At 55.6% G+C, this 20,216-nt stretch overlaps 8 protein-coding genes across 8 annotated transcripts; 2 read left to right on the top strand and 6 right to left on the bottom strand.

Moving 5' to 3' along the window:
• Window positions 1-273: 273 nt before the first annotated feature.
• C8A04DRAFT_27923 (sugar transporter STL1) lies at window positions 274-2,116 on the bottom strand (the record flags this gene model as incomplete). The annotated part of the gene is made up of 3 exons (XM_062780460.1): window positions 274-1,553; window positions 1,622-1,938; window positions 2,016-2,116. The coding sequence occupies 3 exons, from the start codon at window positions 2,114-2,116 to the stop codon at window positions 274-276; spliced, it is 1,698 nt and encodes a 565-aa protein (XP_062637835.1).
• A 3,439-nt stretch (window positions 2,117-5,555) lies between these two features.
• Window positions 5,556-7,268, bottom strand: C8A04DRAFT_36703 (major facilitator superfamily domain-containing protein; the record flags this gene model as incomplete). The annotated part of the gene is made up of 1 exon (XM_062783614.1): window positions 5,556-7,268. The coding sequence occupies one exon, from the start codon at window positions 7,266-7,268 to the stop codon at window positions 5,556-5,558; it is 1,713 nt and encodes a 570-aa protein (XP_062637834.1).
• A 408-nt stretch (window positions 7,269-7,676) lies between these two features.
• On the bottom strand, window positions 7,677-9,068 carry C8A04DRAFT_27921 (tryptophan synthase beta subunit-like PLP-dependent enzyme; the record flags this gene model as incomplete). Its single annotated transcript, XM_062780459.1, has 2 exons — window positions 7,677-8,213; window positions 8,355-9,068. 2 exons carry the CDS (start codon window positions 9,066-9,068, stop codon window positions 7,677-7,679), a joined length of 1,251 nt encoding a protein of 416 aa, XP_062637833.1.
• Window positions 9,069-9,578: 510 nt separating this feature from the next.
• On the bottom strand, window positions 9,579-11,000 carry C8A04DRAFT_36701 (PLC-like phosphodiesterase; the record flags this gene model as incomplete). The annotated part of the gene is made up of 1 exon (XM_062783613.1): window positions 9,579-11,000. The coding sequence occupies one exon, from the start codon at window positions 10,998-11,000 to the stop codon at window positions 9,579-9,581; it is 1,422 nt and encodes a 473-aa protein (XP_062637832.1).
• Window positions 11,001-12,604: 1,604 nt separating this feature from the next.
• Window positions 12,605-13,439, top strand: C8A04DRAFT_27919 (uncharacterized protein; the record flags this gene model as incomplete). The annotated part of the gene is made up of 2 exons (XM_062780458.1): window positions 12,605-12,613; window positions 12,675-13,439. The coding sequence occupies 2 exons, from the start codon at window positions 12,605-12,607 to the stop codon at window positions 13,437-13,439; spliced, it is 774 nt and encodes a 257-aa protein (XP_062637831.1).
• A 955-nt stretch (window positions 13,440-14,394) lies between these two features.
• Window positions 14,395-15,276, bottom strand: C8A04DRAFT_36710 (uncharacterized protein; the record flags this gene model as incomplete). The annotated part of the gene is made up of 1 exon (XM_062783617.1): window positions 14,395-15,276. The coding sequence occupies one exon, from the start codon at window positions 15,274-15,276 to the stop codon at window positions 14,395-14,397; it is 882 nt and encodes a 293-aa protein (XP_062637830.1).
• Window positions 15,277-17,120: 1,844 nt separating this feature from the next.
• C8A04DRAFT_27917 (3' exoribonuclease family, domain 1-domain-containing protein) lies at window positions 17,121-18,036 on the top strand (the record flags this gene model as incomplete). Its single annotated transcript, XM_062780457.1, has 2 exons — window positions 17,121-17,446; window positions 17,523-18,036. 2 exons carry the CDS (start codon window positions 17,121-17,123, stop codon window positions 18,034-18,036), a joined length of 840 nt encoding a protein of 279 aa, XP_062637829.1.
• A 292-nt stretch (window positions 18,037-18,328) lies between these two features.
• Window positions 18,329-19,812, bottom strand: C8A04DRAFT_27916 (uncharacterized protein; the record flags this gene model as incomplete). The annotated part of the gene is made up of 2 exons (XM_062780456.1): window positions 18,329-19,570; window positions 19,663-19,812. The coding sequence occupies 2 exons, from the start codon at window positions 19,810-19,812 to the stop codon at window positions 18,329-18,331; spliced, it is 1,392 nt and encodes a 463-aa protein (XP_062637828.1).
• Window positions 19,813-20,216: the final 404 nt, after the last annotated feature.

Raw genomic sequence — 20,216 nt, 5'->3', positions numbered from 1 at the left:
GCACACCGTATAAACATGCACAAGAGGCCACCCAATAATGTCCCTCCGACTCGACTTTTGTCCAATGCTGCACCGCAACAGGAACCCTTTCGATGCTCGACCATGTAGAAAGAAAGAAGAAAATAGGAAAAGAGACGTCTGTCTACGCGGGAAATGCGCGCAGATGCTTTTTACAAGGAAGCAATCACGTCCTCAGGCGTGTCTGGAGAAAGAGAATCTTGGGATCTCATCAGAATCATCAACTAATCTTCTCGACACCATTCATCTGACAACTTAATCCCGATCCGCACGGCCCGACGCATTCACGCCGTCACCGAGACCAGCATCGGCGCCATGCTCGTTGACAATGACGTCGTCGCTGCTGTTGTTCGACGAGTTGCCGCTGATACCAGGCTTCTCCTCAGCATCGCGGGCCTCGTCGCGAGCGCCGCCCTCGGTGGAGGTGACGTCGACAAGGCCGTAGTGCTTGGCATACTCCTGGATCTCGGTGGGCTGCAGCGACGGCAGCTCCTTGGCGGCTTGCACGTACGATATGTTCTCGACGTGGCCCTTGGCGAAGATGATGTCGATCTCCTCGAGCGAGCGGCGGGCCGTCTCCGGGTAGAAGAAGTAGATGACGGGGATGAAGCAGGCGTTGACCGCGGCGAAGAAGAGGTAGGTACCCCAGCCGATGTTGCGCACCATGATGGGGGTGACCATGACGATGAGGAAGTTGAAGAGCCAGTTGACGCAGGTGCTGACGGCGTTGGCCTTGGCGCGGGTCTTGACAGGGTTGACCTCGGCCGGGTAGAGCCATGGCAACGGCAGCCAGGTGGCACCGAAGAAGGCGATGTAGGTGAACAGACCAACCGCAGCACCGCGGGCTGTCATGCTGTCGTTGGGGATCAGGCAGGCGAACGTGATGACCATGCTGAGGCACTGGCCGATCGAGCCGATCAGGAACAGACGCCGGCGGCCGACTCGCTCAATGACGAACCACGAGGTCGTGGCGAAGATAGAGTACACGATCATGTTAACACCGCCCAACAGGAGAGCCAGGTTATGGTTGCCGTGAAGGATGGACTCCTCGAAGAGAATGGGGAAGTAGTAGATCACAGCGTTGCAACCGCCAATCTGCTGCATGAACTGAGAGCTGGAACCGAGCAGCATGCGGCGCAAGTGCTGCGTCTTGCCGCCCGTAAAGAGCGCCTTGACCGGGGTGCTCTTCTGGCCCAAGTTGCCAGCAGCGCGGAGGGAGTCCATGATTAAATCACGCTCGAGGATAGTTTCCTCGCTGCCCGGCTCGTAGCCACGGATGGCCGCGATGACCGTGTCAGCCTCTTCCGTGCGCTGGTGGCTCAGAAGCCATCTGGGTGACTCCGGCAGGAAGACCATGGGCACGATAATGAAGATGGCGAAGACGATTTGGAATGCAATGGGGAACCGCCACACCAGGTCCGGCGGCCCATACGAAGCACCGTAGTCGATCCAGTAGGCAATCAGCGTACCAAAGGCAATGGTACCACCTTCAATACAGATGAGCAGTCCTCTGTTGGACGTTTTGCTGCATTCGGCTGCGTAGATACGTTAGCACAACGGGACTGGTCAGGGTCCCCACGCCTCTCTTTTAACCGTGACGTACCTTGGTAAGTGGGAATGGTCGAGGTGTTGATGCCGTTTCCGGCACCCATGACAACTCGCCCCACGATCATCTGCGCAAGGGGCGTCGCACCGTACTGGGCGGTGACTTGAATGATCACGCCCAACAACATGATGAAGGCGCCCAGGATCATGGCCTTACGCCGGCCAAGGATATCACCAACACCGAGAATGAACATCGCTCCAGCCAAACACCCGATTTCGTAGATGGCAGTAACCAACCCTTGCATCGTCGGGTTGTCCTTGGTCGCTGTGAAGATGTCATTGAAGGCGGGTGCGGTAATGATACCGCTCATGACACTACAGATACGAGTTAGCTGGTGCTCGCTTCCAGCACACGCAAATCCACACGTAGTGATATCACGAAGGCCACTCACCCTTGGTCATATCCGAACAGGAGGAAGCCCGTCGTCGCGACAGTTGAGATTGTCAACGAGAGGGGCCGGCCTGAAAGGCCCATAAACTTGGGAGGGGCCATGGTCGACAGCTGCAGTGATGGTTGCACCAGGAACAAAAGACGATCCGGAACGGAGCACGAGAAGGGGGACGGGCGTTCTCCTAAATACCGGCACATATGGGAACTCGGGTCAAGCTGGAGGGCCGGACGGGTGCGGGATGGGGCAAGGGTCCCTTCTCCGCCGTCACGCGTGTAGCATGCCGGCCATGTGGAACGGATGGGGTCGGGGCCCAGTGTTCCCTCGCCTTCCCTGGCTTGTATCAGCCACCCGTGGGGAAAGGTTGCAACATGTCGGACAAAAATCTGAAAGAAAGTGTGGGTGGATGGCTTGGATGGTAGGAGACACTGGGAGAGTGGTCGCGTTGTGACCGAGGCACCACCGTACACCAAGATCCGGGGCGAGGACCCGTTGTTCGCGTTCCTAGATGGCGGAAAGAAGACGACAACATTGGACCATCTTGATTCCGTGGCGGGGTCGCCGCAGAACTGTGACAAATCCCAGAGTCAGGATTGTGATCATCGAAAAGACACTGCGGTGCATTCTGCAATGGAACCGTCCCATCCTTGCCAGCTTCCAGTGAGGACGGTCATAGGCCAAACACCGCGAGGTAAATGGAGATGTCTCACGACGACAGACCCTCCACCGGCCCGGCAATATCCACTTCATCGTGGACACTGATGGAGTATGAGGTCATCCCGTGGGTTCCTTCAAAAAACTGCGACAAGGCTGTTGCCGGCTCCTCTCAGCCCGAAAAGCCTGGGGTTCGGGTCTCATCATTGTGTGCCTTGTGTGTGCCGGAGATTCGAACTTCTGAGCTTTTGAGGGGATGAAGCGGGGATATTGTTGCGTGCAATCGGCCTCGGTAAGTGCTTGATCTCGGTGACAAGCATTGTGGCTCGGACGATGTTACCCAATCCCGTCGTCCCGCGGGCAACTGCCGCGGTCGTTCTCCCGCGACCTAACAGCGGAATAAGGCCAAGAACCACCCGCAAGAAGTTATCCGTATCGTTAACAGTTCCTCGTCTGCAGCGGTACCGTCACATGGGATGGGAGGGATGGTGCGGTCCTGCCGATGCAGCGTCGCAGCCAGTAACGTTAACAAGAAGCAGCTTTGTCTCAATGCGCTGAAAACTCCGAAAATGCAGTTGGACCTGGGGGGCAACAGGAAGCTTGGCGTGGAAAACACCGGAAAATGGGGTTGTTTTCGTTGCCCACCGGAGGGCCCGGGTGGAACCATGGCGTCACACACCGCCGAAGGGGTCCAGTAGCAACCAAGGCAACTCCCCGTAAAACTTTGAACCCCAGTTTTTGAACCGGTTAACATCGTGAGCGGCGACGGGTCGTGCATCCGCTTTTTTTTTTCTCTTTTTTTTCCCCGAGATTTTTCCAAAAGAGAAAACGAAAAATCGGTCATGCCGTTTAGTCGGCTGGGAATTAATTTTTTTGGTCAACCGGTTCGAAGCGGCTCTTCGCTGTTTTTTAGGCGGGCATTGACAGCGTTTCGTGTTGAGAATGGAAGGAACGGCGGAGAAGTGTTGAGGCCAGGCGGACGTTTGCGGGGAAAGTGGTGCCTTTGACGATACCTCCCCCATGCAGTCCACAACCCGCATAATGATAGTGGCACCTGCTCCTCAAACCCATTCTCTACTCCATGTTTGAGGAAAGCCCAATGCAGAACTGATGGGCATTCTCTTCATCCGTCAATTTCTTGCCATTTTTCTCAGCCTGGGAAACCCAAGCGACTCTGGGGTTTCGCTGTCTCACTGCCCTCCTCGAAATGCTCGGTTGTGAGCTTTCTCGGTCTACGATAATCAATACACTATCTAGAAAAGGGGTGCCAATTTCGTCGGGATTCCCCAATGGGGAATGTGCACAGAGTTCACAATTCCACACACACATCAAAATATCACTGTTCAATTGGCAAAGCTCAGGACTACTTTGGGATTTTCTAATGGCTATTTATAATAGCACCCAGCCTAGGAGCTGTCTTGTGCCGATCATACTTAATGTACAGAAAGATTCCTTCCTGCTTTTTCCGACCGAAAAACAAGCCTGGGAGGCGATGTGTAGTTCAAAATTTACGGCAAACGCCGAGACATAAGTCGAGCCAACGGATTGTGGGAGATCGCCGACCAGGGCATCAGGCGTCTTTGACGGTGCCCATGAAGGACGACATAGTGTATTCTGCCATCTGACGCCTCTCCTCGCCATCCGCCTCCATCACAAAAGAAAGGTCAAGGCGAACGCCTCAGGCGCCGCCCGCGGGGTGCCGGTTCATGTCCCCGCCACAACATTCACGGGGGTGGTGGGTAAAAAAAGTTCTGCTCCTGACTCGTGTCCGACGAACCGCCAGCCGCATCCCGGCATTGGTGTTTCAAGCGCCGAGGTGGATCGGCGTGCCAAGTCCGCTCGGCCCGTCTCCGGATACGGTCCCCTGAACACGGAGCGGGGCCCGGTTTTCAGCGTGCTCGATGGCGTGCCGGTCACTGCCGGTCACAGGCCGGCGGACTTGTCTTGCGGTCTCTCCTTTCTAGCCCGCGAACCAACCAGCGTTCATGTTGATCGCAACGTTGTGGGAGGCATTAAGAGTGTTGGTTCGTTCGTCACGAGCAGCGACGACTGCGCCAGGCAAATCGCTTCCTTCCATGAAATAGCAGGATTTACGGCTGACGAAAATCTTCCCAAGGCAACAGCAGTTAGTCGCTAACAAGAATAGCTCAAGCGGCTGCAGCAAATCTCCACATACTAGTTCCATGATCCTTCAACAAACAGGTTTCCACTGCTAGTGTTATGATTTGCACGTCTCGCCGGTTTTCCGTTCATATTAAGTCTTGTGTTATTGAATGTTGATTCGATAATGATTCTCCACTTGTTAATTCTTGCTCACCGGCACCATGAAAGTGCTGGGACTGAGTTTGTTAAGTTTGAGTAAGACCGGCGATGCTCAATTTCAAAAACTACGGTTCAACATCGAAGGGACATCGCCAACGACTGAGCCTTCTCTGTGCCATTCATCGATAACCCTCGGTAATCCTCGGCAAGCCACCTTAACAGAATGTCAAAAACGGTATGGACTTATGGTCATGGTTGGTTGGCAACAAATGATAAGTCTACATTGATCACAATCCCGATAATACTTGGGATGTAATTACTCAGGGGGCAATTATGAGCACCCTGCCATGTTTTTGACCACATACCCGGAAGAAGTTTTCGTTTCTCTTCGACTCCCTAAACATACCTGAGTGGAACTTGTCTTGACAACCGGAACGGTGGGCAGGAATGCCAAAAAGCAAGGACAGAAAGTCGGCGTTCTCGGGCTTAAATAATTATTAGAATGAATACGGGGAAGAACTAAGCTAACACCGAGTCTGGCCAACACCCTGAAGCTGGCCCCATACTCCGTTTTATTTCATACCCTACTTTTAATCATCAGCCGTAACAAGTACAGATAATCCAGCCTCAAGGCTCTACGTTTCGGTCGTTCGCTTCCCGCGCTTTCTCGATTGCGATCCGCTCAGCCCTCCATCTCGGCCCCCATCGCATCACAACCCACAACAAAGGCGCCATAAGCAGATAAACTAGCGCAATAAAAGTGTACGCCCATCCACTTGTCATGGCGTCGATCATCGGAATAATAACAGCCGATGCGCCTGCCCCAATCCAGCACCGTACCAAGTTGTTGGCTGCTGTCGCCGTGGCCGGCGCTTGCGGGTACACATCCACCATCAAAACACTGAGGATAGTGAAAAAGCCGTTCACCCCAAACCCGACGAAGAATAACATGACCAACGGCCCCGCTACACTTGTCCCGTAAGACAACAACCAACCATACACGATGAAAGCAACGCTAGCAAGTGCGAGACACGGCAGCGCTATCTCACACCGCACACTCTCGATCGGGAAACTCCCCAAATCGCGGTTCATCTGCTTGGCCTCATCGACACTAAGCCCCAGCCGCCGGCAGTGGCGAGCAAAGTTCCAATCGACCCCATAGCCCACCGCAATCGCAGATATGGCAGCGCTCACACCGACAGGGATGAAGGAAAGGCCGATCCGGAGGTCGTCAAACCCGTAAAGCCTTTCGAATTGTGAGGGGATGGCACTGACAAGCGCATAGTACCCGGCAAAGATAATGCCGTTCGCCAGCAGGACAATTCCAGCTTCCTTATCAGCGCAGATCTTGAGGGTTAGAAACGGGTTCACGAAGCTACGGGACTTTGCGATTCCCGCACTTCCATGGGCCGCCAGTTCAGACGCCCGTCTGCGCTTGGTCGATGGGAGCAGGTCCCAAAGCGACAGGTTCCATTCCACAGGTTCCGATGAGCCATTGCCCACCACAGCGCGCGCCGTTTCCGGGAGAAACAAGGCAATCAACAACACAACAACGCCAGCACAGATGACCAAGAACCAAAAGATCGACCGCCAGCCCAAAAAGTCACTGAGGATGCCGCCCACGACCGCCCCGAGCGAGACACCGACCACACCCCCGAGAGAAACGTAGCCCATGTAGGAGCCCCGTTCCGCGGCGCTGGCCACATCCGTGACAACCGCATTCCCCAGCGCGATGGTGCCGCTGCTCCCAGAACTCTGCAGACACCGAAGGACCATGAGCGCGGCAAACGAGTGCTGCAGGGCCAGCCCAATGTTCGCGCCGATGTAAATGACGAAGCACAGGACGTAGATGGGCCGGCGGCCGACGCTGTCGGACAGCGAGCCAGTGAAGGACGGTGCCAGGCCTTGGAAGATCATGTACATGGTGATGGTCAAGTTGATGAGCGTTGTCGAGACGCGGTACTCCTCGGCCAGGGAGTTGAGCGCCGGGAAGTAGATGTTGGCGCTTACGGGCGAGAAGAAACTCGCGACCGAGACCATGAAGACGATGGCGCGCTTCTCCCAGATGTTGAATACGCTGTAGGGTGGTGGTGGTTGAGCTGCGGCACCGTCCGTTAAGACGGCGGGCTCGTTATTGCTACGCTCGGGTGGTTGTCCATCTTCGACCTTCTTCTCATCGCCGGATGACCCGACGGCGCTTGAGCTTGGATGGTTTGGAAAAATAGGTGTGTCGATGGTTTCCGGTGTCAATGGTGCGGGGAGATTGTTAATATTCTTCTCCTTTGGAATTTCAATAGTTGCCGCATTTGAATGAGTTTGGGGGGTTCGATTGATCGCCATTTGTCTCACGATTGCAGAGTTTGGTGGTGTTTAATTGATCGGTTTTGCAGTCGGAGTACCTCGAATTTGGAAGTTTAAATGGAAACTGCGGCCGCCGGCATCCTCAGACCATCCAAGTGAACGAGGATGACCCATTCTTCCGATGATGCAAAAAAATGACCTTGTCGCTCGCGACATTCGGTCTTGGGAGCCCCGATCACGGACCGGCTTTAAGGCTTCCTGGCTGCCGTCATTCCCGACGTTTTCTGCACCGGCCCCGGACTCTGCAGCACATGGTCACCGATAATTCCACTAACTTAGCGTGCCGCTGCATGGAATCACGGCGTTTTTTGAAGCTTTAAGTCCGGACGTCGGAACACATGTGATTGCCGGTCATCTACTACACAACACACCGCATCAGCGCCAAAGTCATTCGGCCGGCAATTCATACTGTCTCGCCCCTTCAGTACAAAACAACACCACGACCGATTCCTTCGTGAGCCCCAATCGTTCCCGGTCCGTTTCATAACCCTTCTTCAAGCCCGCCAGGGTCGACGCCCCGCAAGGACCAGCATTTCCACCCAATGCCTCAATCGCCTGTGCCATGTCGTGAGATTCCATATCCTCCACCGCCACAGCAGCATCAACCCCCGATGCCAAAATCGGCCATGCAATCGTGGACAGGGTGCCACAGTTCATCCCACACATGATGCTGTTCCCGGTTGGTACCGTGGTCATCTTGCCGTTTTCGAGGGATGCCTTCAAACAGGCGGCCGTGTCGGGCTCGACGGCGATGACCGTGGTGGGTTGTGTCCGATTTGCGTCTTTGTAGTGCTTCGTCACGGCCTGGGCGATGGAACCGCAGCCGACGGGCACCATAGCATGCGTGGCTAGCCGGCCGCCGGTGGCGGTGAGGACTTGGGCGTCAGACTCGTCAAGCATGGTTTGGTAGCCTGCTACGACCCACTGAGTTGGTCAGGTAACGTTAGTTTAACGGCGCATCTCAATATATCGAGTATCAAGCGCTGGAAGGCCGCAAATTATCCCAAAGAAAGACGTTACGCAAAGAAAGAAGGAGCGTAAAAAACGAAAAATAAAACCACAAACCTGCGGCACAACCTCATACCCCTCCCAAGCAATATCCATCACCAACACCGAACCCCCACTCCCATCCCCCTCCACCGCCCGCTTCGTCTCATCCACAGCATCATCATAATCCCCCTCTACCACCACAACTTCCGCCCCTTCACCGCGTATCAGTTCCCGCGTCGACTCGGCCACATGCCGCGGCACATACACCGTCGCGGCCAGGCCCATATAACGAGCCATACGCGCCACGGCCCGTCCCCAGTTACCAGCCGTGCAAGTGACAAGTCGGAGGGAGGTGAAACCCCGTTGTTGGGCGAGGGTTCCCAGCGAGGCAAGAAAATGGTGGTGAGAGCCTCCCTCTCCTACTCCGTGAGGCGGTGGTGTTGTCGGATTATTATCAGGGCCGTCTTGCTCGGAGATCCCTAGCTTGTCGAGAACCGCGCGGTATGTGGCCCATGATGCGCCGAGGATCTTGAAGGAGGGTAGGCCGAAGCGACTGCTTTCGTCTTTGAGAAGGAGATGGCTGATTCCGAGGTCATTGGCGAGAGACGGTAAGCTATGGAGCGGGGTTGGGGTATAGGAGGGGAGGAGGTGTTGGTGGAAGGTTTGTGCTGATGTTGAGGTAGGCGACACTTTAGTATCCTGAGGGGGGTTGGTGTTGTCGCGCTGGTGGGTGAAGCGCCAGGTTTTGGCCGTCGGGTTGAAATGGATGAAGGGGTTAGGGGGTGTCATCACGCTCGTTCTGTTTCGGTTGTTCTGAGAAGGCCTGTGACGTGTTGTTATTAATGTTATGGCAAGGCTTGGACTGGTGGTTTCGCGCTTCGGCGGATAGCAACTTGCATGTCTGCATCATGAAAACACCGTTTACATGGCGCATCGTGATGTGACGGTGCGGGGTCAAGCGTGGGTCAGCCCGTGCCCAGACGGAGGTGAATCGGCCCGGCCCGGGGCAGTTCCGGGGCGGTACCAGCGTGAAAGCGGTTTGTATCGGAGGCAAGTGAATCAGCATTCGGTCCCTAGAACCGGATAGGTACGAGCCGGCATTGGGCAGGTAAGTAGTACAGCTTATACGCTATCGTCTGGCATCATCAAGTCAACTGTACATTTCCAGGCCGATGGGGACCAGATTAACCAAATATCAGATGCACCACCCGTCCTTCAACAAACCACAAAACGCCACAGACCATCAAGCGACAAGTACCACCCAGCCATTACCCAAGTGTTAACGCCAGCATAGCATCATCACTTTTTGAGCCGTTGCCTGCTCAAATCGACGGCCACATCAGCCGTAGCGCCGTCGATAAAGTCATTCATCATGACGACGAGCCGGTCCAGGTTGCACTGCTTGACCACATTCTCGCGGCACCACGGCAGGATCTTGGAGTCGCACAGACCCTTGGTAGCCAGCAGGCAGCTGGTGGTCACACTGGCCTCGAGAATGGAGTAGACGACGGCCTTGACGATGTTGGACGCCGTGGCCTGGCACTGGATGTTGACAAAGGCTTTCCCCTTTTGGGCGTCGGGCGTCAGCACACGGGGCAGCGCCTTCAGGATGCTGTCACCGTCGAGCGTGGCGTTGCCCTCGTCGGTGTAAGTCGAGAGCGAATCGACGCTGTCGAGCATGATGAGTCGTTTCTTGTCGCTGCGCAACTGGCCGATGCTGAGGTGCTTCATATCGTGCAAGTTGCCGGGCACGATCTCGCCGTGCGCCTCGCGCAGGGCTTCGTCGAGGTACTTCTTCTTCTCTTCATTCGACGGCTTCTTGCATACTTCCGGCACGCCGTCCCACCGCAGCTGCACAACCACGATCTCTGACGGGTGCTCCCGCAGGAAGGTGACCACACCTTTGAGGAAGGCATCGTACGCCATGCCGGGGATGGCGCTGTGCTGGAAGTACAGCCGGTCCGGCAGCGCCCCACGGTTGGCGATGGCATTATGCAGGTGCGCCGGGCGGAACTCAAAGTAGCGCGCGCCGATCTTGAGCATGGCCTCGAGGCTGTCCTTCTGGGTAATGGCCAGACTGAAGATGATGTTAGGCGCGATCAGTCCGATGGCATCCCGCGACAACGTGTCGGCGAGCTTGGCCAGCACGGGGCTGTCGTGGATGAGCTCGCAGACGACGGCACCACCGGCCTTGCGCAGCACGGCTTCGCTGCTGGCCATGCTGTTCATGCCAACGTCGTGCGCGGCCGGCAGCACAAGGCGCGAGAACGGCTTCTTCTCGGCTTCGGACCCGGGCGGCGCAACGTCCTTGATCCAATGGGCGTAGCTCGGTGTTACGGTGACGTAACACTGGTGCCGGTTCGGCAGCAGGTCGTGGCCCTTGCCGGCCTCATACAGGCCGTATGAGATAATCAGGTTGTCGCCATGGAAGATGGACGGCGTGGTAGCGATGTTCTCCATCGTACCGCCGCTGGCATTGCCCGTGAGCGCGTTGATGTCGATCCATTGCTCTGTGATCTGGTGGCCATCCTGGTGTACCTTGAAGTTGAACTTGCCCCGTTTGTCGAAGAAGCTCTCGATTGCAGAGGACTCGACTTCCAATGCCACGTTGTGGAAACGGTGCAGGTCGTTGACTGAGACCGACTTGCCCGGCACGGAAAGCTCAATTGAGCAACCACGTGCGGCGATGTACGTGAAAACGTGGATTCCTTTGCTCGGCATGTTCCCTGTCTTTCTGGTTCCAATTTGCCTTCTCTTTTTTTTTTTTTTTCTTTCTTTTTTTTTGGTTTCGAACCCCCTCTTTTCGCGTTTCACAAGCTGGCCGTGTCGACTACACTATGGGCTCGGTTGACGATCTTGATCCTGGAGGAGCGGGGTGCTGGAGATCTCCTAGGCTTCCAAATGGGGGCTCCTCGTGGGGGCGGGCAAGAGACCCCTTAAGAGGTCGCCGCCGTGGGCGTGCGGCTAGTCTGAAACTCTCTCGACTCGAAATCTGGGCGCGAGGCCAGCAGCCTTTGCCAGCCGTGGCGGCGCGGGAACTCAGTCGGCCGGTCTCGCCAATCGATGGGCTTGGTCCCGGTGCGTGTGGAGAGCTGAACAGCCCAGCATCAGCGCCCAGCCCTTTCCATGGCGCGTTCCATGGCGCAAATCAGTGGCAGGCTGGCAGCAACAGCAGCAACATCAGCAGCGGGCAGTGACAAACAAGCAAGCAGCAACCTTGCCTGTTCATCACACCTATCGTGGTGGTGCGGGGTGAGAGATCGTCGCCGTGGGGCCGTCTTGCCCTGGCGCCATTCTTTTTCTGTCCCCTCCTCGCGCAGCAAAATTCCCGCTTTCGATGCTCTTTTCGCCGTGCCACCGCGCGCGTTGCTACGTCGAGTCGTTGTTGCGTCGCCCCCGTGTTGCGAATGCCCGTCTGATGGTATGTGCCGGACTGTGCCTGTTTGACTCGTGTATGTGGAGTCGCGACGTCTCGGTTTCAGGGGCTAAAGTTAATTTGCTTGGTGTTCCTGGTGAACGTGCGCAAAGCAACCATATCCCCTGCTATCACAACCTTCTCTTGTCGTCGGCGCATTTTAGGTTTGCGGGGCCTCAGATAACTCCGGGAAATGGTCGCAAAACCGCGGTTTATCCGGTTAGCACAGCAAGGAACATGTCATTACGCCATGAGTTTAAGCCTTTTTTGTACCTTCCGCGATACCTTCCGCGACGGAGAGTTCTTAGTGTAAGAGGGAAGACGCCACTGGAAATTGCGAGCCGGAGTTAGGGCTTTGGCCGTCTCCAGGTACCTTGCCACGTGCTCGTGGGTAGCCAGTCAAATTTCAAGCCTCGAAAGCCTCGAAAGCCTCGAGCATTTCCACCCATCGCTTCCGTATCATAACTCCAAAAAGACATCAAGAAGGATGAACAAGACCAAGGAAACATGCAACATATAGCACAGTCAGAGGCCAAGGGGGACGAGCCGGTGGGAGCCCGCCGCCCAGTGCCTCTTCCAGCACGCCACATTCGGTAGGGTTGCCACACTTTATCTTGGGCCACTGTGCCGCGATCACACAGCGGCATGCAGTTTTGATGCCTACGGGGATACCACGTCAACTGTCCTTCGTCTTGAACGATCTCCACTTAGCGTCGATTTGAACGACGGAGCGCGCTCCGGTCCGGTACCTTTCCGGCGTTTAGCCTTTTAAATTAGATGGTGGCCAGAAATACATAACCGCCACTCGCCAAATGCTGGCTCTCGTAGTGTGTTCTTGTTGAGTTTACACTATCACTTTGCCTTCTTTCGATCTTTGGCACGGTATCACATACGAATCATATCTGAAGATATGGCAGAGGTATGACCACCAGCAACGCCTGCGAGGGGAAGGGAAGGAAATATTAATTATTTTGGCACAGTTAACCCCCCACCATCCCTGGTCAAGCAGTCCGCCATCCACGTTCTCTAGTCTTGGGGCAACGGACTGCGTACCGCAACAGCAAATACCATATACCGGTCTCTTCCCAGCGTATCATTACCCAACGCCAACTGATTCCCCTCTTCACCAACAAGACGAACTCCCTCTCCCTCCGTTCGCTCCCCAACCAGCGTCCGGTGGTGCCCACAGCGGGGTTTGCCCCGAAGCCCAATATTACGGCAGCTTCACCAGCCAGCCCAACCCCAGCTTCCCCGAAACATTCTTCAAGTCTGAACCTGGGACACAACATGGGCACCAGCCACTGCCTCAATTTCACTCCCACTACAACAACCACCACCAATACCGCCAACGCCAACGCCTGCTCCCACGTCGGACCTACACCCCACCGCCCAACCCACGCTCCCCGATCACAGCCCGCAAACTCCTGATCCGGGTCGGCGCCATCGCGCCTTCATCGCCCAAAGGTAACAGCCACACCATTCACCGCAGCAGCAGCATTAGCAGCAGCAGCAGTGGTGGCGGTAGTGGTAGTAGCAATAACAATGGGAGCAAGAGACTTCCCAGCCTGGGGCCGATTCAGCAGAGCGATGAGCTGGTTTGGCGCGGGCAGATGCGTGGGTTTGAAGTGTTATGGTCCTGCGAGGAAGGGCGTGGGCCGGGTAATGGGCAACGGCGGATGAGGGGGGGCTTGGAACGATTCCTCGCGGGAGGAGAAATGGAGCTTGGGTTGGGGTTGGGGATGTGAAATAGGTTTTCGCTTCTTGTACCCAGGTGCTATGGGCGTTGTGAGAGGGTGCTATTTTATGCACGAGGTGTGTGCTACATAGTTGATTTGTACCATGGGTACATTTTATGGGCTGGCTATACGGCCTGGATTAGTGAATATGTTCGAGCTTGTTGGATAAATAGTGGATAATTTGCTCACCTGATGAGTGAATATCTAGGCAAGAAATAGGGGGCCGCATGGAGGCAGCACACAGATCTTCAACTTGTAGAATAAACGAACGTATACGAGAGGATACCATGCCCAAGCATCTGGGACTAGTACAATACCAGAATAGTACACGATAAATCACAACATTCGCTCATAAGATACAATCATATTTGACGTGCTCCGTACAACACAACCCCGCTTGCGGATAAGTTGACAATGTGACCGTCACAACGGGTGTTATCATGACGGTTGGCTGAGGCTTGAGTGATCATCATCTAGCGTCCCGGGCCATGACTCGGAAGAAGTCCGCGAAACAACTCGACCCGGTTATGATGGGGTGTGGACCGTTTGTATTTGGCCGATTACAGAGGACTCCGGACGGGCGAACGGCGTGCGTGTTGAGCAGTTGCCGACTTGGAGAGGGAGACGAGCTCAGCAATAAGCGGGGAATACAGATGGCATGGTCTGTACTCTGTAGAAGGCAAATCGGTCAAGGGACATTAAATTTGTACACCACTGGAACCATACCAAGAAAGGGCATTCACAAAACCAAGTCAACGGGAAACTGCGTCCATCCAAAATGCAAATAAAATAAGAGCCGATCAGAAAACTAGGCGTGGCCAGACACGCACAAACCCCCAAATAAAACGAAGAGCATACCCCCCAATCAGGCGCCATTTTCTTGCCGCGTTGACACCATCACTCGTAGAGAATGTGAAAACAATCCAAAATGAACCAAAGGAAACAACCCGCAGACCTTCCCATCTTAACCCGAGAAGCCGACGGAGACCTCCAAGTGCCAGGGGCCGGGGATGATGTTAAGGCCAATACCGTCCAGCTTCTCCATACCGATGGTGTACGCATTGGTGCCCTTGCCACCGGGAAGAATGATCGAGTCGATGCCGCCGTGCGAGACCTTGCAGCCGGGGACATCCATCTTGTAGGCTTGGGCAACGAGAGAAGAACAATCCGCGCCAGACCAACCCTTGTTGGCGTCGCTGCCAGCGTCATACTCAACCCAGTTGCCGGCGTACTGGCCATCCTTGGTGAGCGGGACCTCGTTGGGGGCAAAGGCGCAGATACCCTGGGTGTTGGCGTCAACGACAACCACCTTGGACTCGCCCGGGGCGAGTGTGAAGATGAGTTGCTTCTGGCCCGGAACCTTGAACATGCCGGTGAGCTGACGATCGGCGCCCATCTTGTTGCCGCACACAACCTGGTACGGCACGTCCGCAACGTTGGTGTACGTCTGCGTGTATTGGTACTTTCCGAGAAGGCTCTCGGCAACAGCCATGATGTTGGAGTTCCACGGGCAGCCGCCGTCGGTGCCCAGGTTGCCGGTGTACATGACTTGAGCATCCGTCACGCGCTTCGACTTGCGGGAGGCAGCGCCGCCACCACAGAAGGGGATAAACTCGTTGATCAGGTCTCCGAGACTCGGCAGGGTTGGCTCCGGGGCCGCGGATGTGGTGCTGGTGGGCTTCGGCTTGGGCGGAGGCGGCGAGGGCTTGGGGATAGGTTCTCTGTGGATGTTCTTGACGAAAACCTCGCGCTTCGCCTCGGCACTACGGTGCAGGTGGGCATGGCCCGAGGGATGGGCGACGGCACCCAGCGCGCCGGCAAGGAGAAGGAAGTTGGTGATTTGCATTTTGATATATCCCGAGTTGCTCGGTTTCAGTCGTTGATATCGTCGGTGAGGCCGGCTCGTCTATGCTGTAGAGATGATTGTTGTTGTTGTTTCGTCCGATTGCTAACCGTGAGAACGTTGGAAAATGCCGATTGCGGTCGCTTCAAGTTGAAAGAGAGCGAGAGAGGGACAGAGAGAGTGTCGAATCGTGGCGGGCGTGTTGTAAATGAGTGAACTGAGATCCGAGATCTCGAAAAGAATGGATGGGACTGCGAAACGGTTCGTTTGTTGTGAGGTTGAAAGAGGGAAAAGAGAGACTGACGGGAGTTGGGTGCTGAAAAGGGCTGCCGGGCAGGGGGTGTGGTCGGGTGAAATGAACCAAGCGTGGACTCGTCTCCCATCCTGGTCCATCGGCCTGCTTGCCCTGGTTGCTCGTGGTGGTCCAGAACAGATTTCCACTCATTTTTCCACATTCCTCTCCTTTGACTGGCCGCCCGGGCCCACACCTGGCCAAGGCCAAGGGGCAATGCAGGTCCCCATCCCTTTTGATTGGCTCCCATGGCGGCACATGGTTGTCTGCTGAGTTTGTGCCTGGCATCGACTGGCATGATCCAACTTGTCCACAACCCTTTAGTTGACGCCAGCGAGAGAGTCACGGTTGGCCAACACATTGTCTGCATCTGCCATTGTTAAACGCTGGCATGGCCTGCATGTCCAACCTACTTATTAGCGCCGCATATGCTTCACGAACCAGAATAGAATTGTCTTGAGGCGACGAGGGACGCCCAAGACGATCTGTTTCCAAAAACGTCCACCAACACGAAGTGACATTTTCGACGTGACTTCTCGTATCTCACTAACAATTGTGCGGCTGAGTTGGCGTTGAAGTTATTATCGAGAGACCTCATAAACCAGTCGAACTTTTTAATTGCAGCGTTGCGCCGGGCTGGCCAACTCGGGCTCTGTTTCGCTGTTTCATCAAACGCCCTGAGAGGGGTCCGCCATGTTTGGCCACACAACACCAACGGCCACAAACTGGGATGGCCGCCCGACACCACGTTTTGCACCTCGCCGCCGTCCAAACATGACCAGACGTCGACAAGATTCCTGCAGCTCTGCCTCCCTAGCTCAACGCAGCAAACGGTGACGCGCGATGTCCCCTTATCCCTAGTATGAGGGGGGAGGCACACCCACCTTCTACTCTGCGCTCGAGGGGCATGACCCTTGTTTCTTAACACCTGGGTTTCCGCTCAAAAAAATGCAGCCTGGGACTGAACCGCCGCGATGGGGGGCGCCGGTTCGGGTCGACTGACGAGAAAAGGGAGAGATGAGATCGACGGATTTGTGCTGGCGTCTGTGTGAAGCGCCCCACAGTCCCCGTTTCTGGAATCAAGGACCCACTATTTCCGCCTGTTTGGTCCAAGCTTCTGGGACCACGCCGAGCACGCCCCGCGACCTTTTTTTCCAATTTTGGGGGATCGAAAACCGGTCGGCGGCATGTCTTGACATTGGACCACAAACAAACAGACCCCTTCTCCAGAGTCCGGGACCAACCCCTTGACCTGAGTTCCGAAACAAAGAGGATCTGGTCCAGCGTGTGATTCGTAGGTCTCGGCGTCCCAACCTCGCAGCAGACCCCAAACACCGACCGCACACCCGACGATCAACGGCCAAACGGCCACCAACCCAACCGCCCGGGGAAATCGCGGGGCCGTTGTCTTATCCGAAATTCTCGGCAACTCAAGTCCGACGTCATTTTGAAGCCGATATCACGGAGTAATTGACCCATTCTGCGGCCAACCCCGCGCAATTTTCAGCCGCCCATCATTGCGAGGCCATCCTCCCTCCCTTAGCCGCCGACCACCATGCCTCTCGATACCTCAACCTACAATCTCGCCTTGCTCCGGGTTGACGGGCGGAGATGGAACGAGTTGCGGCGCGTTCATGCCCAAATCCGCACGCAAGCGGCGGCTGACGGGTCTAGCTACCTGGAGATGGGACACACCAAAGTTATGTGTGTCGTGACTGGCCCGACCGAACCCGGGCCACGGCGCGGCGGCGCAGCCGCTGGTGGTGCAGGGGGTGGAGGGGTCGGCAGTGGCGGCGCAGGGGGCAAGGCTGAAATAGTAGTGGGCATCGTGATTGCTGGCTTTAGCTCTGTAGACCGGAAGCGATACGGACGAGGTGACAAGTATGTTCAAGCTGTGTGCAACTGAAAGAGGACCACCATGCTCCGCTCCAGATCGCTAATTCTGAAACCCCCTTAGGCGCACACTCGAACTTGCATCAACGGTCTCCAACGCGCTCGCAGCCAGCCTCCACACGAACCTCTTCCCTCACAGCCAAATTAATATCTCCCTCCACGTTCTCTCGCAAGATGGCTCGCTGCTCGCCGCACTCATCAATGCTGCCACGCTTGCCTGCGTCGACGCGGGTATCCCCATGACCGACTACGTCGCGGCCTGCACGGCCGGGTCTACATCCACCTATGCGGCCAACGACGAAGGGGCCGACCCGCTACTAGACTTGAACCACCAAGAGGAGCAGGAACTACCAGGGCTGACGGTAGCGACATTAGGAAATAGTGACCGTGTGGCGGTATTAGTTTGTGAGAGCAGGGTGCAGATAAGCCGGTTGGAGGGTATGCTGGCTGTGGGGGTAGATGGGTGTAAGCAGATGAGAGAGATTCTAGACAGGGTTGTGCGGGAGAAAGGTGTGCGGATGATACAAGAGGGAACGGTGGAGAAGGGGGTAGGCTTGGGTGATATTGACATGGACTAGTCAACTGATACGTTCCACGACACCTGATCTGTTGGCCGGGTAGACGTCAGTACGCCGTGCGAAGTATTACAATGGTAGGAGACAACATTCGTCCGGTGAGGATATCTCTTTCTTTGCACTGATTTGGCGTGTTCTTCTCCATGCGAACTTGACATAAAGTTTGTATTTTTTTTTTGCTCTGCGGTGGGGGTCGTGGTAGCAACCGAGGAGGAAAAATTCAACTACGCCTCATAATGTCATCGCTAACAAGCAAATTACCAGACTACGCAGTGGTACACACCCAACCGCCGACCTAAAGCTCGTCGTGCGCGGCCTCATCCTCAGTCTTAGCCTCAGTGGTGGGATCCGCAGCGGGGGCTGACGTGGGTTCTTCCACGGCAATGGCGATAATACCGTCCGGCAACTTCTTCTTGATGCCTTCACTCATGCGAATGGCATCGATCCAGCTCTCGATGCTTTCGTGGCCGAAATCTGCAGCGTCATAGTGCCTCCACCAGCCGCGGCGGGCGTTGATGGCGACGATCTCAACATCCCCCACCAAGTCTAGCGTCTTGAGCAGCGAAGCGGCCCCTTCGTTGCTCTGGGGAACTTCGTAAAAAGGGAAGAGGTTGCGCTTGCTCTGAGCGTGCTTGAAGGCCAATTGGGAGAGGCTGTCGAGTGCGCGTTGGGATTTTTCGGCGGTACTATCGGAGACGAACGCCAACACGCAGGTGTGCGACTTCTCAGTCAGGCACTCTTTGATCAGCTTCTCATGCGTGTTGATGGTGGGAATGGGAAGAGCGGTCTCGACGATGACAGGAGCTTCCTGCGTGGCGGTCTCCTTCTCGGGTTCCGGGGTGTTGGACGAGGCTTCGGATGAGGTCGACTTAGTAGGCTTAGAGGAAGCCTTGTCCGATGCCTTTTTGCTCTTGTCTCCCTTCTTATCACCCTTTGGCGGAACGTCGGGGTTGGGCTCTCCAGCTTGCGAGAGGAATTTGACAATGGGGTCCTTCTTGAGTTCTCCGTCATAGACCACGGCGGGGGCATCGCCACCAGGGAGCAGTACAAGTGTCGGAAACTCCTCCACGCCAAATGTCTCAACGGTCTTGGCCTCTTTGTTCCGTGCTTGGCCGATGGTAATCACACCCGCAAAATCAATGGCAATGCTCTTCAGGAGCGCAGACGTCGTTCCTTTCTCCGTGAACAAAATCGCCTTGGGGCTCTCCTGGTCACTCAAGAACTTGTCGAGCGACTTGTCCTCTACCTTGACGACGTAATTGTTGATCTGCTGAACGACGGCATCGACAATGGCGCTGGCGGTGCGCTGACCCTGATAATCCTGGACTGTCGGCTTGCCCCCGCCCTTCTTAGGTCGGACAATCTTGAGCGTTGGGAAGCCCTGGACGCCCATGGAGCCACAGAGCGGTTTATTGGCCTCGTCATCGCAATTTACGGCGGCCACCTTGGCCAGTCCATCCAGACTCTTGGCTGCCTTCTCGTACGCTGGCTTTAGGTTCTGACAATGGCCGCACCAGGGGGCGTAGAACTCGACAATCTTTCGAGAGACCCATTCGTTAGCTCGCGCGTGTGTTGAGAAATGGGTTCTCGGGTTGGGGGACTAGGCTAGCGCTCTAGGCATTGACTTACAGAGGTGTAATTGCTCTTCGTGATCAACTGATCGTAGTCTTTGCTCTCTACCTGTAGCACGGGCGATTTCTTTGTGTACATGCCCGCACTTGCCCCAGGGAAAGCAGATAGCAGAGCGACTGCCACTGCACAGAATGTTGGCTGGTGCATGGTGGGAGCTTAGGCGAAACAACGTGGGGATATCGGTGTCAGAAGTGGGTGGTAATGAGAGATCGTGCTCGAAGCCAGATGGATATGCAGGGAGCTGTGGGGTGGACGATCACTCGAAAGAAGGGCCAAGAGCAAGCCGCGTGCTGCGTTAAGAAGGAAAAGATTTTATTTCATCAAGTTCAAGTGCGGAAAGCTCTTGGGTAGGTCAGGATATTTTTAATTCTCTCGTGGTGAGGAGAGCTAGGAAGACCTCCAGGCTGGCATCTTTCCATCTTCGGCAAAAGAACACATTTCCATTGCCGTTAAAAAGGGCACGATGAAGGCCATCAAAGCGGCAAGCAGAGTGCGCATGGTGGTCAAAGCTCCCCTACAAGCATCAATGGACCCCATCCCGTCACGCAGCC

The sequence above is a fragment of the Dichotomopilus funicola genome, assembly GCF_033296635.1.
Source record: "Dichotomopilus funicola strain CBS 141.50 unplaced genomic scaffold C8A04scaffold_24, whole genome shotgun sequence".
NCBI lineage: Eukaryota > Fungi > Ascomycota > Sordariomycetes > Sordariales > Chaetomiaceae > Dichotomopilus > Dichotomopilus funicola.
Note: the sequence above shows the minus strand (reverse complement) of the source record. Positions and strands in the feature narration are given on the sequence as shown.